Source organism: Rhinolophus sinicus, chromosome 12 (assembly GCF_057876585.1).
Source record: "Rhinolophus sinicus isolate RSI-liver-muscle chromosome 12, RSI-T2T, whole genome shotgun sequence".
In the NCBI taxonomy this organism is placed as follows: domain Eukaryota; kingdom Metazoa; phylum Chordata; class Mammalia; order Chiroptera; family Rhinolophidae; genus Rhinolophus; species Rhinolophus sinicus.
The window spans coordinates 44,938,840-44,958,794 of record NC_142512.1 but is presented as its reverse complement, the minus strand read 5'-3'; the positions used below and the strand labels follow the sequence as shown (position 1 = coordinate 44,958,794).

General features: G+C 51.7%; 2 protein-coding genes across 3 annotated transcripts; both read left to right on the top strand.

Moving 5' to 3' along the window:
* Positions 1 to 3,036: 3,036 nt before the first annotated feature.
* CD79B (CD79b molecule) lies at positions 3,037 to 6,533 on the top strand. Of its 2 annotated transcripts, none has more exons than XM_019733003.3 (6): positions 3,037 to 3,190; positions 3,840 to 3,887; positions 4,894 to 5,196; positions 5,418 to 5,536; positions 5,804 to 5,845; positions 5,959 to 6,533. In XM_019733003.3, the coding sequence occupies exons 1-6, from the start codon at positions 3,124 to 3,126 to the stop codon at positions 6,055 to 6,057; spliced, it is 678 nt and encodes a 225-aa protein (XP_019588562.1). In that variant the 5' UTR covers positions 3,037 to 3,123; the 3' UTR covers positions 6,058 to 6,533. The 2 variants fall into 2 exon arrangements, with proteins under 2 accessions (XP_019588562.1, XP_019588564.1); XM_019733005.3 differs by having other exon boundaries at positions 3,046 to 3,190; positions 3,843 to 3,887.
* A 3,828-nt stretch (positions 6,534 to 10,361) lies between these two features.
* On the top strand, positions 10,362 to 15,231 carry LOC109448090 (somatotropin). The gene is made up of 6 exons (XM_019733065.3): positions 10,362 to 10,815; positions 12,420 to 13,505; positions 13,778 to 13,938; positions 14,132 to 14,248; positions 14,459 to 14,620; positions 14,928 to 15,231. Exons 2-6 carry the CDS (start codon positions 13,496 to 13,498, stop codon positions 15,126 to 15,128), a joined length of 651 nt encoding a protein of 216 aa, XP_019588624.1. The 5' UTR covers positions 10,362 to 10,815; positions 12,420 to 13,495; the 3' UTR covers positions 15,129 to 15,231.
* Positions 15,232 to 19,955: the final 4,724 nt, after the last annotated feature.

Below are 19,955 nucleotides of genomic sequence, written 5' to 3'. Positions count from 1 at the left end.
GAGATCGTGGCTTTTTCTCACTTTAAGTTTCTCCAAACCGCCCCTGGGAACTTCTTTGGCCCCAAGGACAGGAGAGCTTGCAGGGTGCTCCAGCCCAACTTTCCCCTGAGACTTGAAGGGCAGAAGAAAAAAGGCAAAACACTAAGAAACATAGATAACAGAAGCCAATGCTTCAGAATCATCCCCTCACTCCCCAGTTAGCAATGCTACTCATCAGCTTGAGGGTGAGTTGTGTTTCCAGATACTTCACCAAGCCCTGCAGGTAACGGATTTCTTTCCAGGCTCACAACTGCCCTATGAAGAACATATTATTACGATGACTTCTATTTTACATAAACGAGGAAATCTGGTCTCTGAGAGGTTAAGAATGCATGTGTGAGGCAGGGAAATTCTGCTTTGTGAGACACTGTCCCTCCCACTGCAGGCCCTTTAGCGCCCCTGACCCATGAATGCCAGTAGCACCGATGTGTCCTTGTGACCTTCAAAATGGCCCTGGCGCATTTCCAAATACTGCCTGGGTGGAGCAGGACCAGCCCTCGTTGAGACCCACCAGGTAACTTGAGGAAACGTTCTGGCTGGTACACAGCAGAGCCAGGATTCAAACCTGCATCCTTTTTAGCCAGTAGGCCTCCTCCCAGGAACAGAACCAACAGCCCAGGAGTATAAACATCACCTGAGGTGGATGGAGCCAGTAAGCGTGGATTGGGGGTGGAGCAGAGGTCTGAGCCGTTCTTTCCAAATGGAGCTTCTACCCTCTCCCATCCCTCCCAGGGTTGCTGGGGGTCCCTGCTGTCTTGCTTCCCCAAACACCTCTGCCCTTTGTCCCCTCTACCTACACCCCCATCTCTTGTTTTGATGCTGCCTTCCTGGAAAGGTGGAGTAGAGGCTGCCAGATGTCGGCGTGTGCAGCCCAGGGTAGCCAGGGGCAGAGGTGGGAGTGGGCTAAGGAGGCCTCATGTTCCGGGAAAGAAAAGGCGTCATGAATCCCGGACAGAGCTTGGTACTGTTGTCACCACAGAGGGAACAGCACGGCCCCAACTGTGACAAATAACCCTGCACTCGGTGGGGCCCGTCTACCCCCACCCACTCCTGAAAGCAGATCCCTGCCTGGCATGCATGAGAATGAGTCCAAAGGACACATCTGCGTCCCTTCCCTGTCCCCGGGGGGGGGGGGGGGGGGGGGGGTTGTGTGTGTTTGGAGAATGCTAACTCCCCTCCCTAGCCTCCGTGCCCCCATATTCACCTTGGGCCCCAGGACCAGCTTCCGAGCAGGCCCCGTGCCACACGGCCCAGGCAATACACCTGTGTGAGCGTACACGTGCACACATACACTTGTGTGCCCCAAGCCTTAGCCTTCCCCAATCTCCCAACTTTGGGGGGGGACATGAACCCCAAAGCTAACCAAGGCCTAAATCGCCAAGAGGTACTTAGTTAAAGGAAGAGACCCCTAGATTTTTCCCTCATTCTGCTGGGGCATGTCCAAACACCCCCACCTGCACCCAGGGCCTGTGGTCCCCAAGCTGACCTCAGGTGATGTTTATAATCCTGGGCTGTTTGTTCTGTGAACTGAACATCTGACACCTTTTCAGGGAAATGTTTTTTCATTTGGAACATCTGGAAACTGCAAGAACATCTGGGGCTGCCGGGAACAAGCTGCTCCTTGGATGAAACCTTAACCCTCCTGTACCCGCTCTTTGCAGCAGCGGTCCTGACCTGTGCTCCTGTGGGACGGCCCCCACTGTGCCAGGTGAGGCCTATGCCCAGGGCTGAGGGGGCAACACCCAGACCTCTGCCTTCCTCACCAACAGCCCTGGCCTGGGAGACAGGACCATGTCTGCCTAAACCCAAACAGACCCACCAGCAGCACAGGCGGTTTGAAAATTGGAGGGTGGTAGGGAAAATGAGAGGTAGGCAGACGACACATAGAATTTAGCATCTTTCTTTCCCTCCTGGGGGTCAAAATAATAGAGAGAGGGGAAAAGAGAGAGAGAAGAGGCTGCTAGGAAACCTAAAACTCAGAGTGGGCTCGGCTGCAGGGTTGAGGTATGCAAGCCTGCTATGTGCAGCTGTGCAGGTTGTGCACTGCACAAGGGCCCCACCACCACCACTAAGGGGCGAAGGTTGTGTCTGACCCAGGAGCAGGGGCACAAAGTTGAGCTTAGACAAGCTCCTGGTCACTATGTTTCCATCCACCCGGCTGACTGGTGAGATAAAGCCAAAGAGCCTTTTAGATTCAGAACTTGGAGGCTCCCCAACCCTAGCTTCCTGTCCCCCACCCAAAGACACTTAGAGCTATGGACACTTCAATGCCCTGGGAGTGCCCTGATTGCTGAGGTGATGGGTTTTCTCTAAGCCATCTCCACCCAAGGCCACCCCCCAACAGCTCCCAGCAAACTCCCACCAAGTGCGGGAGGGAGGCCTCTCACCAGGGCCTGGACCAAATCTTCTCCCAAGTGGCTGCCACACTTGACCTGCTCTTGCTCAAGAACCTCTGGGGCTCCCTTACTCCATAGGGTCAAATCTCCATCAACCCTTGACATGGCTGCCTGCACTCCAGACAAGAGGCTGTACTCTGGGCCCCTCCAGGTGCCTGGCCTCAGCCCATAGCTGCCCCTCCCCCAAAGACCCCCACACACACACCATCCTTCCTTGGTGTTCCTCTTCCTGCAGGGTGCAGGCTGGTCCAAGGCAGAGGGGCCATACTCAAGTTCGTCTACAGCACCTATGTGTATTCATTTAAGCACCTGCAAATCTAGCCTTGGGGATGAGAGGCTGGCAGGCCCCAGGGCATCAGTAGGGTGGGGATACATGGAGGAAAGCACAGGCTGCCCTGAGAGGACTCAGAGGTCTCTACCCCCCAGGGGTGTCCACCGTGGACCTGAACTGTGGTGCCTAAGCTGGGTGACTTTTGAGCCTCAGCAGCACAGCTGACAAAAGAGCCCGCCCTTCCCCAGGGTCCCTAGAGATCTGGTGCCTCCCCTGGGTCCTGATTTGCATGACAGGAAGGGGCCTGATGGGGAAGGGGCGGGGAGGGGACAGGCTACAGCCCAGACAGTTACACATTTTCCCCCCAGGAGCCTTGGTTGTCATCACGGGCTTGGGCTCAGAGACGGAGTGGTGACCATGGCCAGGCTGGCTTTGTCTCCTGTGCCCAGCAACTGGCTGGTGGTATTGCTGCTGCTTCTTTCAGGTACAGCCATTTGATGAGACCTGTCGGTTTCACTCTGTTTCTCTGTTTCCACTGGTTCTGTCTCTTGCTCTCTCCAGCCTCCTCCTGTCTCTCACACTTTCTACCTCCAGTCTCTCTCTGACTGCCCTGTTCTGTGGGTATCAACCATGCAAATGGGCTCAGGGATCTGAGGCCCCACCTCCTTTCCCACCTGGAAGTGTCAGGCTGAGCTAGGTATGAGGGGTTGGTGGCCCTGACCACGGAAGAACCAGACCAGGGAGGAAGAGAGGAGAGAATGTGGTTCCCCCCCAAGCCCATGAGGGCACTACGTGGGGGAGGCATGGGACAGGGTGATCCCAGTCAGACCCTGGGACATACATGTTCCAGTAATGGTTTCTTCCGAAAGCTGGGAGAGTCCTCCAAGTGTGACTTCCTTCCTGTCTCATCCAGAGGCCTGCTCAAGGCAGAAGGGGGGTTGGGAGACAGATCTTCTAGGGACCCGTCCCAGTCCTGTCTCTCTAGAGCGGGGCTGGGAAGGGCTGAGGGGTCTAGAAGCTGCTGTCGGGGAGGAGAAAGTGGGTCTGGGAATGTGGAGGGAGGGTTGCTGGGGTAGAGCAGCCAGCTCTGCCGCGAGGTCCTGACCTTGCCCCGCCCACTTCCTCCCAACCAGCAGGTGAGCCGGCAGCCCAAACAGTGGACCAGTTCGTGGATTCTAAAGGTCAGCAACTTCCCCTGCCCTTTCTGGGGGTAAGGATGCCTGTGTCCACCACCAGTTCCTGTCCCTATGGTCGCCCTTGTGCTCTTGTCCCCCTGGGTCTCCCCACCCAGAACCCAAATCCCTAGGCCTCCTTAGGGTCTCCCTCTCCAAGGCCTGGCTCCAAGACCCCCACCTTCCCAATCCCTGCAGCTACCACCAGCACATTAGACACAAGTGCTCCAGTCCCAGCCACTGAGGGGTTGGGCTAACCCCCGCCCCCAGTCAGTCTGAGGTGGGACCAAAGAGAACCCAACCCCCTGAAGACTCAGGCCAAGTCTGTCAAGTTGGGGAGCTGGGCTCAGCCCCAGGAGGTACTCATAACCTTAGGGGCTCTGACAGGCTGCAGAGGCTCAGGGGTGACTAGGGGGCCACTTGCTGGGAACAGTGAGGCAAGAGGGAGGCTTCTTGGAGCAGGTGGGTGGGGAAAGCATGCCAAGCTGAGAAAGAAGATTTAGGAATAAAACATGGAGCAGGTCCACGCAGTGGCGGGGTGTACGGGGGTGAAGGAGGAAAGATGGGCAAGGGAGTGATGCAGAGGGCCCCAATTGCCAGGCTAAGGATTTGTGGAGAGCCCCTGAGGATTTCAGACTAGTGCAAGGCAGCCAGGGCAGGGAGAGGTGGCTGCACCAGATCAGATAGGAAGCTGTCCTCTGAGCCTCTAGGCTCTGGGGAATGAGGCCTGAATCAGGCTGCTATAATGGGACGGAGAGGAACTGGAAGGTTCCAGGGCCCTTCTAAAGGAAAATCAAATCTCAGGAAGGGGCAGGGTCTGGTGGTTTGGCCTGTGGCCTCTCACGTGGCTTGGCTCCCCCACACCTCTGCCTCATGATGGTCCCACACCCTGAGAAGCAAGGACAAACCAGGGGGCTGAGGCAGGGGTATTTGCCAGCAGGGCGGGGACCCATGGTTGGGCTGGCCATCAGGAAGACACTGAGAGGGATTTTGATTCTGGCCTTGGTGCCCACAGGAAGTGCTTGTTCCGAGATCTGGCAGTACCCACGTTTCATAGCCAAGAAACGCAACTCCATGGTGAAAATAATATGCGATGTAAGGATTTCAGGCGACGTGACCTGGTTCTGGAAACAGGATAAGGACTCAGATCTCAAGCCACTGCACCTGGAAGAGGGGCGCATCCTACAGAATCAGACCGGCTCTAATGCCACGCTCACCATTCAAGACATCCAGTTTCAGGACAACGGCGTCTACTACTGTCAGATCCAGTGCTCGAAAGGACTTCAGAGGGGCTGTGGCACCGAACTTCGAGTCTTGGGTGGGTTCGGGGCCTGCTCTCCAGCCAGGGAGGGGAGCGGGAGTGGATGGGGCCACAGGGTATTCATGGAGCCATCCACACCCCACCACACCCCAGCCTGCCATCAGTGAGGGGGCCATGGCCCTAGACCACCCGAGAGCCGCTGAGAAGAACTTCCTCAGGCGTGCAGGCCCAAGAGGGGGCTTAGCCTCACCTTCCCTGTCCTACCCCCCCCCCCCCAGGGTTCAGCACCTGGGCACAGCTGAAGCGGCGGAATACGCTGAAAGATGGCATCATCATGATCCAGACCCTACTCATCATCCTCTTCATCGTCGTGCCCATCTTCCTGCTGTTGGACAAGGTGACCTCGGGGGCAGGGCGGCAGCCACAGGGCAGGCCAGACACGAGCAGGGTCTCCACCTCCCCAGCCTCAGAGCCTGCCCATTGACTCCCTGTTCAATCACTCCTTCCTTCATTCAGTTGTCCTTGCAGAGCATACCTTACCCGCTAAGGCCTGACACCTCCCCCCTGCCCCCAGGCCAGTCTCCCTGGCCCTCCCCGGCCTGGCCAGGCAGTGCATGGGGTAGGGGAAGCTAACATCTCTGCTCTCCATCTCTTGCCCCACCAGGATGACAGCAAGGCTGGAATGGAGGAAGATCACACCTACGAGGTAAGGAGCAGGGTGGACCCCACAGCTCTGAGGCCTGTGGGGACGGTCAGCAGCAGCATCTGTTGGTGTGGTTGGGGAGTAATCAATGCCTGAGCTCCATTCCCTGTCTCTAGGGCCTGAACATTGACCAGACGGCCACCTACGAGGACATAGTGACTCTGCGGACTGGGGAGGTGAAGTGGTCAGTGGGTGAGCACCCAGGCCAGGAGTGAGAGGCCTGCCCTCCCCATGCCCCTGGGCACAGCCTGTTGTGCCCTCAGTGACTGCTTCAGAGCCACCTGGCTCCCAGTCCGTCCCCTTTGCCCTGGACCCCCTGTTGGCCTCCAAACCTGGCCCACCGGATCCGCCTGCCCCTCCAGCCCCTGGTCCCCAGCTCTTGCTAAAGGGACTGGAGTGGAAAGGCCACAGGGCAGTGATTTGGAGCAGGGAGTTCTCTGGGGATAGACTGGACCCAGCCTTCTGGGGTGCTATGTGGGGATCCACCCCACGTTCAAGACGGAGAAGGCAGAGACTTGTCTGGAGCCTACAAAGGTTCCTGTGAAGCCTGGGAAGGGCCGTGGCCCTGCCCCCCTTGGCCACAGATGGGCCAGTGAGAAATTCATCCTTCTCCCCCCCTCTCCCCCCTCAGGGGGGGTCCTAGCCTTGAGCCCATTCTCCCATGGAATAAACAGTATGTCTTGAGAAACCACACCCAGGCTTGTGACATCTATGGGTATGGGGTGGATGTGAGTATCTGTTTGAGCACAAATGTTTGGGCACCTATGGGCCCGTGGGGAGTGGGAGGGGACAACGCCATGGGGCTCATGGACCTCTCCTGGGCTCACTTGCTACTTCTCTCTGAAGGTCCATTTGGAACCTGTAGTCATGTCTTCCTTTCTTCCCCTGCTCCGACCCTAGCTGGGCCCTGAAGGCGCTTACCCACCCCCATCCATCCCAATCCTACTCTCTTTCAAGGTCCTCCACCTATGGGACGCCCTCGCGAAGCGCCCCAGTCCCTATTGGGACCCCAGCCTCTGCGGCTCTGGCTTAGCTATAGCCTTGCGCTGCTCTTGCTGGCCTTCTTCTCTAGTTAAACCAGAAGCTGCCTGAGGGCAGGGGTTCCCTTGCCTCTACTACACCTGCCAAGCCCTGGCCCCCACCAAGCCTGGAAGCTGTTGTTGTTTGACCCAAAGCCACATGAGAGACTCCTAAAGAGGGAGGTTTTGCGGTGGGAACTTTAGGAGATGATGGTCTTTAGTCAGGTGACCCCTTCACTTTCCAATCATCACATCAGAAGCCCCCTAGGGTTACAAGGTCACCACAAAATGGTCCCTAGGGCCCTACAAATTAGGGCCCCAACCTGCCAGCTGCTGGAGTGACTGGGAGCAGCTCACACCTGAGTGCTCAAGCGCAGTTCACCTCCTTGTGCAAAGCCAGGCTGTGCTCTACTTCCTGTTGACCTTGGGGGGACCCCCAAACACCTCTTTGCCATGCATGCTCTGGATTCAGGTGGGAGACATCTCTGCCCTCAGGGAGCTGCCAATTTAACTGGAGAGCGGAAGCCAACATGTGGGGACCAGTGAAAGCAACACCAGTTTTTACCAGCTTTCCCCTGGAACTCCAGGTAGGGTGGGTGGCTAAGTCACCCAGGCCTGGGATTTCAAGTCAATCTCTCCTTGTTCAGTGATGGCCCCTCGGAACCAGACTGGGCCAAGCCGGGCCAGGCCTGCTCTCTCCCTAGTCTCTGGGCTGCCAGAGGGAACTGGCTTGTTTTGGCATCTGCCTCCACTGAGCTGGAGCCCTTCCTCTCCTACTGCTTTGCATAGTGGCGCTAATTCTGTCCTCTTACCTCCACCAGGGACCATGGGCAACAGGGCTGGGTGTAGGAGAGAGTCTTCACTTCTCCCCCCCGAGAAGGGTCTCCCCCTGCTTGGGGCTGCCCTGAGGTGGGGGAGGCTTTGGCTTTACAGAAAGGCAACTTAATACCTTTGAATAACTGAGTTCCCCTAATGCAGAGACTCATTTGAGCAGCAAGGCCAGCCTCCTCCACCGTATAAAGGGAATTTGCCTCCATGGTTACAATCTAGAAGCCCTCTCTGGTCTTTTTTTTCTTTTTAGGGTGTTATGTCTGTCTCATGGGTCCCTGGGCCCCAGAATTGACTTAGGTGGTAGAAACAAAGCTCGGTGATGCTGATGAGGATGATGAATATCTCAGGTCTCATTTGCTTTATCTGTAAAATGGGAATCATAAAACCTGTCTGAGGGAAGGGAGTTGAACCAGATGCTGGTTTTTTTGGTTTGTTTTTTAATTATCATACAGTAAAATTGACTTTGTTTTCTTTTGGTGTATAGTTTGATGAATTCTGGCACGTGTACAGTTTTGTAGAACCGCTATCACAGTCAAGATACAGGACAGAAGCCAAAATTTTTTTACTGGGCCCCCCAAATATCTATTTATTGAGCAACTCTGAATGCCAATAAAATTGTATTGAGCATCTCTGTATTCATTTCCATGATCTTGCGTAAGCCCCAGCATACCCAGAAGGGGTACCCTCTCTGCCAAGGTTTTCCATTGTTCTCAAGTCCCAAAGCCTCAAAGACCCCACTCCTTCCTAACAGTCCTGCTGTCTGCCAATGACGTCCTCCGGGAGTCCAGCTCTGGGCCGCTGTTCAGCCCTCCCCTTCCCCAGAATGCAGCCGAGGCCCCTTGGTGGGCTCATGCCCCACTACCCACTGGGGGAATCCAGCCCGGTCCCTCGGGGCCTGGGTGTAAGCACAGGCTGCTTCCTCCTCTGTTCTAGCTTGACTTCCGGCCCTCTCACTGCAGGTGCTGTTAAGCCTGGGGTGCTCTGACCCTGGGGTTTGGGTGTTTTTCCAGCAGATTGGAGATGAGAGAAAAACAAACCAAAACGCGAAAAGTTGCTCTGTTTGGGTGTCCCTGGCAGGTGGTGTTCATTCTTTAGCAGTTGTCCAACCTGGCTGGGTCTTCTACGAAGGGTCTCAGAGGCCATCTCGGCATACAAGGTTTGGGACTCCTGGATTCTGTCCACACGGGCTGTGCTCTCTTTAGTTGACCTCAGCAGCTGTATTCAGGCCCACATTGGTGAAATTCCTGTATTTGTCTCTGCTCTCCATGCTGCATCCTGGGGACCTGGCATTCACTCAGTTGCAAACAAAAACAAAAAATAACAACAACAAACCTTCCCCTTGGAACACCTCAGCTGCCCTTTCCAACTTAAAGTCTTTACTTGGAAACAGGTGATTCCACAGAGAACAATACTGAACAAGCATTCAATCCTAAATTCAGAGTAGCTTGTGAAAACACATTTAGGTGCATCCTGACGCAATTTTGTTTTTAAAAAAGATACCTTTCTCTGAGATCTAACACCACTTTCTCACATGGCAGGAATGAGATGGCTAGATACCTCGTGAGGTCCTGCTCATGGCTCACGTTCTGCAAGTTGTAAGTCCACGTAGAACATTTGTGTGTACTTGAGATCAACATACACACACTGCCTCGTCTACTTTTTTTATGGAAGTGTTTTCATGTATGTATTGCCGTGCATTGCAAGATCCTGTACTTGTTCTTCTTATTTTTAGTACTTGTTATTTTAAATTCACTCTCCTATGAAGAGGACATGGAGACACAGCATGGCCTGCCTTGTCATTTCTGGCCGGGTGGATACTTGAGTTCTTTCCTTAGCACTGTCCTTCTAACCAATCCGTCCACTCAGCAGATGCTTGTTGAGTTCCTGGGCCTGGGACCACACCAGCTGCCAGTTCTCCCCACTCCCCAGGCTGTTCTCTCACTTCTGAATCTTAGCTATTTCCTTCATGGCAGTTTTCACGATGTGAAATGTCTGTATGTACTTTACCATTGGGTATTTATTTGTTTGCTATTGTCTCTCGTTCACATAGACTGTAAGCTCCAGCAGAGAAAGGATCGTATCTTTTGTTCAGCTATGTATGCCCATCTGCCTGGTACAATGTCTGGCATGTGGAAGGAGCAACAACTACTTATTGAACCAGTTAGTGCATGAATAAGAGAATGAGTGAGTGAATAGATGGATGGATGAAAGGCACGAATCCAGCCTCAAAGAGCTTACAATCCCATAAGAGGGATACGATGCCCACAAATAGCCTCAGAATAAGGTAAAAGGAGGCAGAAGTTATTTCCAGCTGAGGTGACCCATCAGGAAAGCACCCCAGACTCCCCACAGCTGCTGGATACACCTCGATTCTCATTACTTCTTTTTCAGTGAGCCTGTCTTCCTGGGAAATAATCCCCAATGTGGAAATTACTTAGTAGGTCCAGTTATGGAGATTGCTATGCACATCTAGAGTGTTCAGAGATCCTCCACCAGTGTAAACAACACCCTCCAAGGCCGGTCCTCCATGCTTGAACCCTCTGGCTAACCAAGGGTCTGATGAGATAAAGGAAGTGAAAACACGATGTACACCGAAACGTGCAATACAAATGTGAAGGATAGTGTGGCTTGCTTCATTAAATCGGGCGACTGTGGGTTGTTTTTCTGCCACTTTTCTTGGTGCCTGTGGACCTCATTTGGGGCTGACTTGCCCCCGCCTTCCTTGAACACGTGAGTGGGGACTTGATGCTGTCCTGCTAGCTTTGCACTGAGGAAAGTTCTGTCCACACCCAGCAGCGCCACTGTCTTTCCTGGATGAGGCTTCTAAAGAGCCTGGCACCGTGGGAACACTGGATGCTGGGCAGCCATCACTTAGGAGCTGGGAGTCTCCAAGCAAACTGCTTTATCTCTTTGAGCCTCTGTGTCCTCTATGAAATGGGCCTCACCCCCCTCTCGCCCAGTTCAGTGTCTGGCACATGGTGGGCACTCAGAAATGTGGATCTCCATCCCCATCTGCCCTGGAGGAGCCCTTGGGAATCCCCACATAATATTCTCTGAAGACCTTGACCCAATGCCCTGAATGACCAGAGGGATGCTTAGACCCATGCTGGAAGCAGAGAAGAGGTAAAGTATGTCCTGGGGGCGATCCCAGCCTCCGGCCTCAAGCAAAGCAGGACAGAGTGAGTAGTGGGAAGTGTGGGCCTCAGGTGACCAAGGCGGGTGGAAAGAGCTGCCACCAGTCCCTCTGAGGCTGTCCCTAAGATCAGAGTGAATGTGACCCTAAATAATGAGATGGCTCCAAACTCCACGGGCTTGAACCTCAGAGGGGCTCTTGAAGCCTGAAAGAGGCCACTTCAGATTGAGACCATATCTGTGAGCTTCCACGGGAGGTACAGAGAACCCCAGAGATAATCAAATCTGGAAGTATGAAGGCTTCCCAACACACTGAAATTCACGGATTCCAAAATCATGGGGGATTCATCCCGAGCCTTTCCAGGCTGACCTCAGAGATGGTACTTACAGCTTCTCACTGACCACCATGCAGAGGCCACTGATGGGCAGTCTCTGAACCTGGAGAAGCCAGGGGTCTGGCGTCAGGTGGTGCCCCAAGAAACGGTGGGTGACTCCCCAGCACGGGAGGGAAAATCCCATCTAATTCAAAATTTATCTTCTACTAGCAATGAATCATAGATATGGTCCACAGTTCCCATCCAAGTTCCCACAGCATTAGCTAGAAGCCTGTCATGAGGGGTTCCACATTGGTGTCCCTTCTCCCAGGTGACATAGGAGGAAAGAATAGTGGGGGAGGCAGAAGTCTGTGTGAGGCTCAGAGACCTTCCTCCACTTCCTGGCTCCCCCTCTTGGGTGGAGCTGGAAGGATGAGAGGAAAGGAATGTCTCTACCTTCTTCGGAGCCTGTAGCTTTGATGACACCCCACTCTGATCCTCCCACAGTCCTGCCTGGAGAATAGCTCCCACAGGTCCCCGCGACCTCCTTAGCAGACAATGAATCAGGGTCACAGTTGGACAATGGTTCAGGAACGATGGGAGAAAAGAAAGCTCTATTTTCTGGTTCGAAAAGGAGGAGCTAGCAAGGCACAAGTACTCACGTTGTGGACCGTGGGGGTGTGACTTTTCAATGTTGGTTGCCAACACCATAAACAACCACCTCTAGAAATGTTTTCTTGTTTGCTTATTTATTTTCTTGCAGGGTCAAGTGCTAAATGTTCTTAGACTCAACGGGTAGAAGGTTTAAATGGAAGGAAATGTGTTCTTTTCTGCTCTTATCCCTGGGGGTGATTCAATGCTGGGGACCTCCAGATGCTGAAATAGCCAGGATCCTGGGCACCAGGAGGCTGGAAGGCAGCAGTTCCAGCCTGCCCAGGCCTAGCCCTGCCTGTTGTGTGGTCTCTGACATGCACCCCTTTTGTCTGGGCCATTCTCACCTGGAAAATGAGGGACAACAATCTGCCCTTTAGGGGAGGACAAAATTAGGCAAAGGGGTCTTTGCGATTAGGAATAGGATCCTTGTTTTCAGAGGGATAGGAAGTTACCATAACTAAGGGGCGCCCACCCTGTCTGCTTTGGAGAAAGGGCTTGGGATGATGCCACATAGGAAGAGACTTTGGAGATCTGCTGCCTTGGCCGAGGTAACTCGTGCAAGTCAGCCTCTCTGCACCTCGGTCTCTTCCTCTGTAAAATGGGGTGATAATAATACTTCCTCTGCAGGATGGTCAGGAGGGTCAAATGTGAGAATGCAAAGGCGTGCTCTTCACAACCTGGTAAGTTCTATACAAATATTAAAAGAAGACAGAATGGTAGAAGACTACAATGGCTGGAGACAGCATCTTTCACGGTGTTGTACCCTGAGTTCCAGCACTAGGGACAAGACTCAAGCTCTCAAGGTCTCTTCCAACTTTGAGATTTCCTGAAGGTGACAGGACTGCAGACGGAAGCACTTGTGGCATCTGTGTTCCCGGGATTTCTGCTTCTTAGTTTTCATCTCTGTGCAGGTCCAACCTCAAGTTTTTGTCCACCCTTGGGGGAACCCCAACGCTAAGGGAAATGGGAAGGCACTGTGTGGGGCTTGTGCCCTCTAGAGGTCAGAATTAGCATGGCATCCAGCGGTCTGAGGCCAGACCAGGTGGGGAGTGGCCTGAGGATGGTGATAGAGTGTGAAGATAGAATCTGGGGCTGAACTGTGCCCAGAAATGCCAGAATCTATTGCTGCCTCAGCCCCCTTTTCCAACACACGTTCTCTCTAGTGAGTGGAAGGGCGTGATGCAAGGAGGCGGGAAGTGTTATTAGAGTAAGGAAGGGATTAGCACAGCGCTCAAGGCACAGCCATCCTGACACAGCCCCCCGTTTGGAGACCAGGTTGTGTCCGCCTCACCCTGGTGGACAACTCCACGGTGATATCCTGCCAGCATGTGTGTGGACTCAGATTGCTCCTTTCTGCCGCCTCTCCCTTAAAAAGAGGACAGATTGGGTGGTCTCTCTAGCCAAGACCCTGTGTGTGCCACCCTCACAGGGCTAGTGACGGTAGAGAGGGGAAGATGACAAACGTGGGGGACATGACCCCAGGAGAGGAGCGGGAACAGGATGAGTGGGAGGAGGTTCTAAATTATCCATCAGTAGAGGCCCGTCAGTAGCCCCATGCATAAATGTACAGAGAAAATAGGTAGGGCAGAGGGGAGAGCGAAGGGGCCAGGGTATAAGAAGGGCCCGCCTGGGACCAATTCCAGGATCCTAGGACCCAGCTCCCCAAACTGCTCAGGGACCTGACGACAGCTCACCCAGCTGACATGGCTGCAGGTAGGAGCTCCGAAAATCCCCTTGGTCTTGGTGTGTACTGAGGGGGAACATGGGGACCCTGCGGATGGATGGGGGCACTAACCCTGGGCTTTGGGACTTCTGAATACGATCATAGACATCTACGCCCAGACACCTGGCCAAGTTTAAACGCTCTCAGTCCCTGGGGGAAGGGGAGGAGGAAGGAAATGCTCCTGGGGCAGGGAGAGGGTGGGCAGGAGACCCAGGCCTCCAGCTCTCTGGGCCCCTGCCTCAACCTCCATGTCTCGCTCTAGGCCCTCGGACCTCTGTGCTCCTGGCTTTCACCCTGCTCTGCCTGCCCTGGCCTCAGGAGGTAGACGCCTTTCCCAACATGCCCTTGTCCAGCCTGTTCGCCAACGCGGTGCTGAGAGCCCAGCACCTGCACCAACTAGCTGCTGACACCTACAAAGAGTTTGTAAGCTCCCCGGGAATGGGTGCTGGTGGGGGTGGCAGGAAGGGGGCCATAACAGGAAGAAACTGATGAGTTCAGGGTAATTTTATCCAAGTGAAGATGCTGTCAGGTGAGCATGAACTGGGGAGGGTTCCGAATAAAGCAGTGGTGAGAACTGTGCACTGGCTTAGAGCTGGACGGGCGTTCTGTCTCCCAGGAACGCACGTATATCCCAGAGGGACAGAGATATTCCATCCAGAACGCCCAGGCTGCCTACTGCTTCTCAGAGACCATTCCAGCCCCCACCGGCAAGGACGAGGCCCAGCAGAGATCCGTGAGTGGCTGTCACGGCCCAGCCAAGGAAAAGAGGCCTCCCTCTTCCTAAGGTTGCCCCTTCTTTGGCCAGGAGCCTGGGCAAGCCTGCCTGCACCAGGGCCCTGGGTTGCCTTCACCACGAGGGGGCGGAGGGTAGCAGTGGGTGGGATGGCAGGGAAAGGCCTGAGGGCAGGCTGCTGGGTACCCACCATCCATCCCCTCCCCACAGGACATGGAGCTGCTTCGCTTCTCGCTGCTGCTCATCCAGTCATGGCTTGGGCCTGTGCAGTTCCTCAGCAGGGTCTTCACCAACAGCCTGGTGTTCAGCACTTCAGATCGTGTCTATGAGAAGCTGAAGGACCTGGAGGAAGGCATCCAAGCTCTGATGCGGGTGGGGATGGCACTGTGGGTCCCCGAACCTGGGGGAGGGGCCTGCCCTTCTCCTGGGCCTGGAGGCCCAGCTGGCTTAGCTGAAGGGTGGGGGGCTTACATGGGCCGGAGAAGAGAGATACTGCCGCTTTCTTTGTAGCAGTCCAGCCTTGACCCAGGAGAAATCTTACTCCTCATTTCCTATTTAGAATCCTCCACACCTTTCTCTAAGCCCTGGGGGGGTGGGGGTGGGGCGAATGAAGGAATGGAGGGGAAAGGAGGGAGCAACTTGCAAGGACTGAGTCTCTTTCTCTCCATCCCTTTTGCAGGAGCTGGAAGATGGCAGCCCCCGGGCTGGGCAGATCCTCAAGCAAACCTATGACAAGTTTGACACCAACTTGCGTAGTGACGATGCACTGCTCAAGAACTACGGGCTGCTCTCCTGCTTCAAGAAGGACCTGCACAAGGCTGAGACGTACCTGCGGGTCATGAAGTGTCGCCGCTTCGTGGAAAGCAGCTGTGCCTTCTAGCTGCTGGGCATCTCTGTTACCCCTCCCCAGGGCCTCCCCTGACCCTGGAAAGTGCCTCTCCAGTGCCCACCATCCTTTCCTAATAAAATAAAATTGCATCGTATTGTCGGAGTAGGTGTCATTCTATTATGAAGTGGGTAGGGCTGCTGCGTATGGGGCGAGGGACAGGTGGGAAGACAACCTGCAGGGATCCTGTGGGGTCTCTTGGGAACCAGGCCACTGGCCGATAACTGACCCGGTTCTTCCTGAGTGGAAAGAGGCTGACATATTCACTCCTCTCTGTCACACACCAAGTTCACTCCTTAGGTCCGTGGTCCCAGCTTGCTGGACAGTTATAGGTCAGCCACCCCTGGAAAGTATTTGGAGGCATTTCTCGCCACCTGTTCCAGCACCACGACACCAAACCCAGGCCCCAAGAATGGGAAGAAATGAAAGCAAAGCAACGATGAAGTACAGGAGCAAAATGCCCCAACATGTGCGAAAACAATGAGAGAAATCATAGAATTACTTTTGTGCAGAAATTTTAAGGTGAATACACATTAGGCCCAACTACCCTTAGGAAATGGGAACAAGGCAAAATGGCTTTGGGACAAACAGAACCAGAATTGTTTTGGGATCTGAAATGAGGCAAGGGAAGTGAAGAGAAGATTCTAAATTGGGGATTGCCAATTCAGCGCCAGGTAGATAATTACAGGTGCCAGGTGGATAATTACATAAGTAATGACGGCTGACTGTGAAGGGATAAATCGGAACTGATGCCCAGTCTCTCTGTCCCGGGTATAACACTGAAGGGTGGGGACCAGAGCCACCTAAAGTACTCAGGCCTCTGCTAAGACGGGGCCTATCCAGGCTTGTCATTCAGGACTGCAGGACCCAGCTGCCAGGCCTTCTGACTCTTTAAGACAGGTAGGATGTCCGAACCTTAATGTGAAATCTAGTTTTTAAACGTTGGCAATTAATTCACATTGAAAACATTTTAAGGGGAAAAATTAAGCCAAACACATACGGTCTTCAAGCAGTCAGTGAGCAATTTGTTCTAAGAACAGTGGATTAGGATAACCTGATATAAGGGAAAGAATCAGAGAGACTTGGATTTGAATTCATGCTCATAAATAGATTATTTAACCTCCCTGAGAACCAGTTTCCTCACCTATAAAATGGAGATAATAATAAATTGCCTTACAAGGCTTATGTGAGAATTAAATGAAACATTTCTGAAGTGGTTGACACATTACAGCACTCAAGAAATTGTCGCTGTTTTGCATTGAATTTTGGGGTGTTCCATGTTTTCTGATGGAATTTTTAAATACTTAGTATTAAATATATTCTCTTTTCCTAATGGCATCTCCAATATTTATTTATTTTTAATTTCCTAGTGAACTTAAAAGGGCACCTAAGCACCTGGGCTAAGTGAATCAATACTTAGATCCTCAAAGTAACTGTATTACCCAAACAAGATTTTACAAAGTCAGTAATTCTTTTGCAACACAAATGATCAACTTACTCATTAATCTTCCTGCAAAGTTCAGATTTTTATCTGCTATAATGAATTATCTTTGACACAGGACCCACCTGTATTTATTTTAGATATTTTACATTTAGTAACCTAAGTTCTTGGGGTGGTTGAAAGTTGGAATAATCAGAACCCTAGAGCTCCATTTCTTAGCTCAGAAACAATTTGTCTGCCTTAGATCATTCTTTTATTGTCTGACTTTAAAGTCTTGGAGTTTTGGAGTTAGAAGGGCCTCATAGGTCATTCTAATTCCTTCTGATTTAGGAATCTTACTCTATGTCACCCCTTATAGATGCTATTCACTTGTGTGGGACTAGCGTCAAGGGAATCGCTATTTTAACTCACGCTACTAAACCGCTCTGATTTCAGGGAAGCATTTCTTACATTAAGCGGAAATCAATATCCCTGTAATATCCTTCATTTGGCTTTAGACTTATTTGGCAATCTCATGGTCTTAAGTTGATGTAGTTATAATTAGCACAAATATAATTATATCTCTTGGCTCGAATAAGTGTTTCAAAAGGAAATGTGAGCCATCTTAAGTATTTATTGAATGAATGTGGCAGGAGAGGGGTGCTTACAGAGGTGTTAATAGCTATTAGTAAGAGGATTCTTAAGTGGGGTTGTCATGGCAGCAGTTGACTGCAGGGGGACCCACACTCCAGAGAGTGTCAGTTCAGCTCCTTCTGGGTCTAGCTGAATCAAGTCGACCCCTGCTGGTTGAGAATTCCAAGGATGCTAGTTGATTTTGCAAAATTTTAGAATTTAAAAAGACCTTAAAGACCATCTACCCTAAACTCTTCGATGTGACAAATATCATCTCATCTTTCAGGCCCTCAATTAGGCGGTGGATGGCAACCCCCACTGCAAATTAGAAACACCTGGGATGTTTTCTCAACAACTCTTACGGTAGTAGCCTCCGCTTCCTGTGATTCTGATTTAATTGGTCTGGTGAAAGGATCCAGCAAGAGTGTTTTTCAAAGCTCCCTAGGTGAGTCTAAAGTGCAAACCAGGTTGAGAACTACTACGGAGTTAGGGACCACAAAGATGAGATACACGTGTCACAGCTATTGGTAAAAAGGGGCCAAAGGAGATGAAAGACCTGGCCAGTTTGGGCTCTCCCTGTTTCTAACCAGTCATTAATTGTTTTCTAATAAGCCAGTAACAAGAAGGCAACAACTGTGTGATGTCTTTTATGTGAGGTACTTAGAGTAGTCAAATTTAGAGACAGAAAGTAGAATGGTGGTTACCAGGGGCTGGGTGGGGGTGGGTGCAGGGGGAATGGGGAGTTGTTTAGCGGGTTCAGAGTTTCAGTTTTGCAAAATGAAAAGAGTTCTGGAGATTGGTTGCATAACAATGTGAATGTACTTGACATTACTGAACTACAGCCTTAAAGCATTTAAGATGGTAAATTTTATGTTATGTTTATTTTACCACAATTTAAAATTTTTTCAAAGTATTTTTCTCCTGCAAAATCTTCCTGACGGTAAGATTAGTGAGATTTGCATGAGAAAGGTTTCAACTGGCAGAGCTCAAGCAATCTTAGACCCCTGGAATAATGTTTTTCTGACTCCGTGTAACCTTTTTAATTTACTCTCACCTAAAATGACCACTTCTGAATTTCCTCCATCAGCACTGCTGAAGCACACATAGTGACTTTTGTTTCTTTTATACATTTTCCCTTTCTACACAAGTCCTCCTCAGAATGACAAGACCTAGGCTTCTGGGTCAAGCAAACATGACACTTGGCCTTGCAGTTTTTTAAATTCACTCCCCCTACTCCCCTGTACCTACTCCCCCTGCACCCCTGCACTACACACACACACACACACACACACACACACACACACACACACACACGCTGAGAAACACTTTGAGTGATACCAGTATTAGCGTCACCAACTCCTGCCGGTTTGCAAGAGACTTTCCAAGTTTTAGTGCTGTAAGTCCCATGTTCCAGAACCCCTCAGCTCAAGGCACACTGGAACAATTGGTCATCCTACTAGTAGTCCTGAATCTTAAGGAACAAAAAAAAAGGCAAAGTAGACGAAAGAAAAGAAAAAGAAAAGGAGGAAGAGAGAGCAGAATGAAAAAGAGAAAGACAGTGTCCATGGTATATATGTCTTTGGATGGCCGTCAATGATTACCATGGCTTTCTGACTGTTGCCTTGAGCTTGTCAGAATTATGGATGCGATTACCACCGGCACTGTTAGTGTAATAATAAAAACTAATACTTGTGAACTCATGTATACAACACCATGCTAGTGTTTTTACAAATACTATGTCTTTCTAACTATAATCCTATAATAGGTAAATACAATTATAATTCCCACAGTAAGAAGCCCCACTAATGATTCAAGTTATTTTTTCCTCAGGCCTAAAAATAAAGACACTGGAAAGTTACCTTTTTTTCTTTTTTCTTTAACGATTTAATTGGGGAAGGGGAACAGGACTTTACTGGGGAACAGTGTGTATTTCCAGTACTTTTTCCAAGTCAAGTTGTCCTTTCAATCTTAGTGGTGGAGGGCGCAGCTCAGCTCCAGGTCCAGTTGCCGTTGTTAGTTGCAGGGGGCGCAGCCCACCATCCCTTGCATGAGTCAAGGAATTGAACTGGCAACCTTGTGGTTGAGAGCCCACTGGTCCATGTGGGAATCGAACCGGAAGCCTTTGGAGTTAGGAGCACGGAGCTCCAACCGCCTGAGCCACCGGGCTGGTCACCTTGACTTTCTTAAGAGGGTAAATTTTTGGAGTATTAAAGGCAGCTCTTCTCCTGAAGATAATCAGGGTCGCTGCAGTGAAGTGTGAGCTGTTTGCTCTACTGTTCAGAAAAAGAGCATAATCCAAACCTTTTTGGATGTGGGACTCCCTGGAGACAAAGCAGCTACCCTTAGGAGAGAGAGTAGGCAGAGACCAGCTCTGTTATTCTGGAAAAGAGATGTAATGAAGCCCTTTGTGTTTTAAGAATTGACTAGGAGGGGCCATTGGACCCCTGGTTGTGTGGATCCTTGGGGACAGAAAGGGAACAGAATTTTCAAGTCTACGTGGGGAGGAGCCTACTCAAATCTGAAGAGCCTTGCTGGGCAGCTGATCTAAAGTACTGAGCTCGAAGAACTGTAACCCTGGAAACCCATGCAAAGAAGCCACTCCTAGCTGGACCAAGACCTGAGGAAGCGGATCAAGCTCCTGAAAGATCCATGGCAGCCGACCCAGAACGCGGATCTGCCAACCCCCGAGTTCAATGGACTGTGTAGGACACTCTGTCAACAGTGACACCATGTGGCAGTGAGAAGCAAAGGCAGGAGAAGGCTAAGCC

Excerpts from the sequence above, each read along its gene's own strand:
- LOC109448090 (XM_019733065.3), top strand. Across the intron at positions 14,249-14,458 it reads ACGAGGCCCAGCAGAGATCC|GACATGGAGCTGCTTCGCTT; the intron begins GTGAGTGGCTGT and ends CCCTCCCCACAG. Across the intron at positions 14,621-14,927 it reads GCATCCAAGCTCTGATGCGG|GAGCTGGAAGATGGCAGCCC; the intron begins GTGGGGATGGCA and ends TCCCTTTTGCAG.
- CD79B (XM_019733003.3), top strand. The coding sequence starts at position 3,124 with ATGGCCAGGCTGGCTTTGTCTCCTGTGCCCAGCAACTGGCTGGTGGTA. Across the intron at positions 3,191-3,839 it reads ATTGCTGCTGCTTCTTTCAG|CAGGTGAGCCGGCAGCCCAA; the intron begins GTACAGCCATTT and ends CCTCCCAACCAG. Across the intron at positions 5,537-5,803 it reads TCTTCCTGCTGTTGGACAAG|GATGACAGCAAGGCTGGAAT; the intron begins GTGACCTCGGGG and ends TTGCCCCACCAG.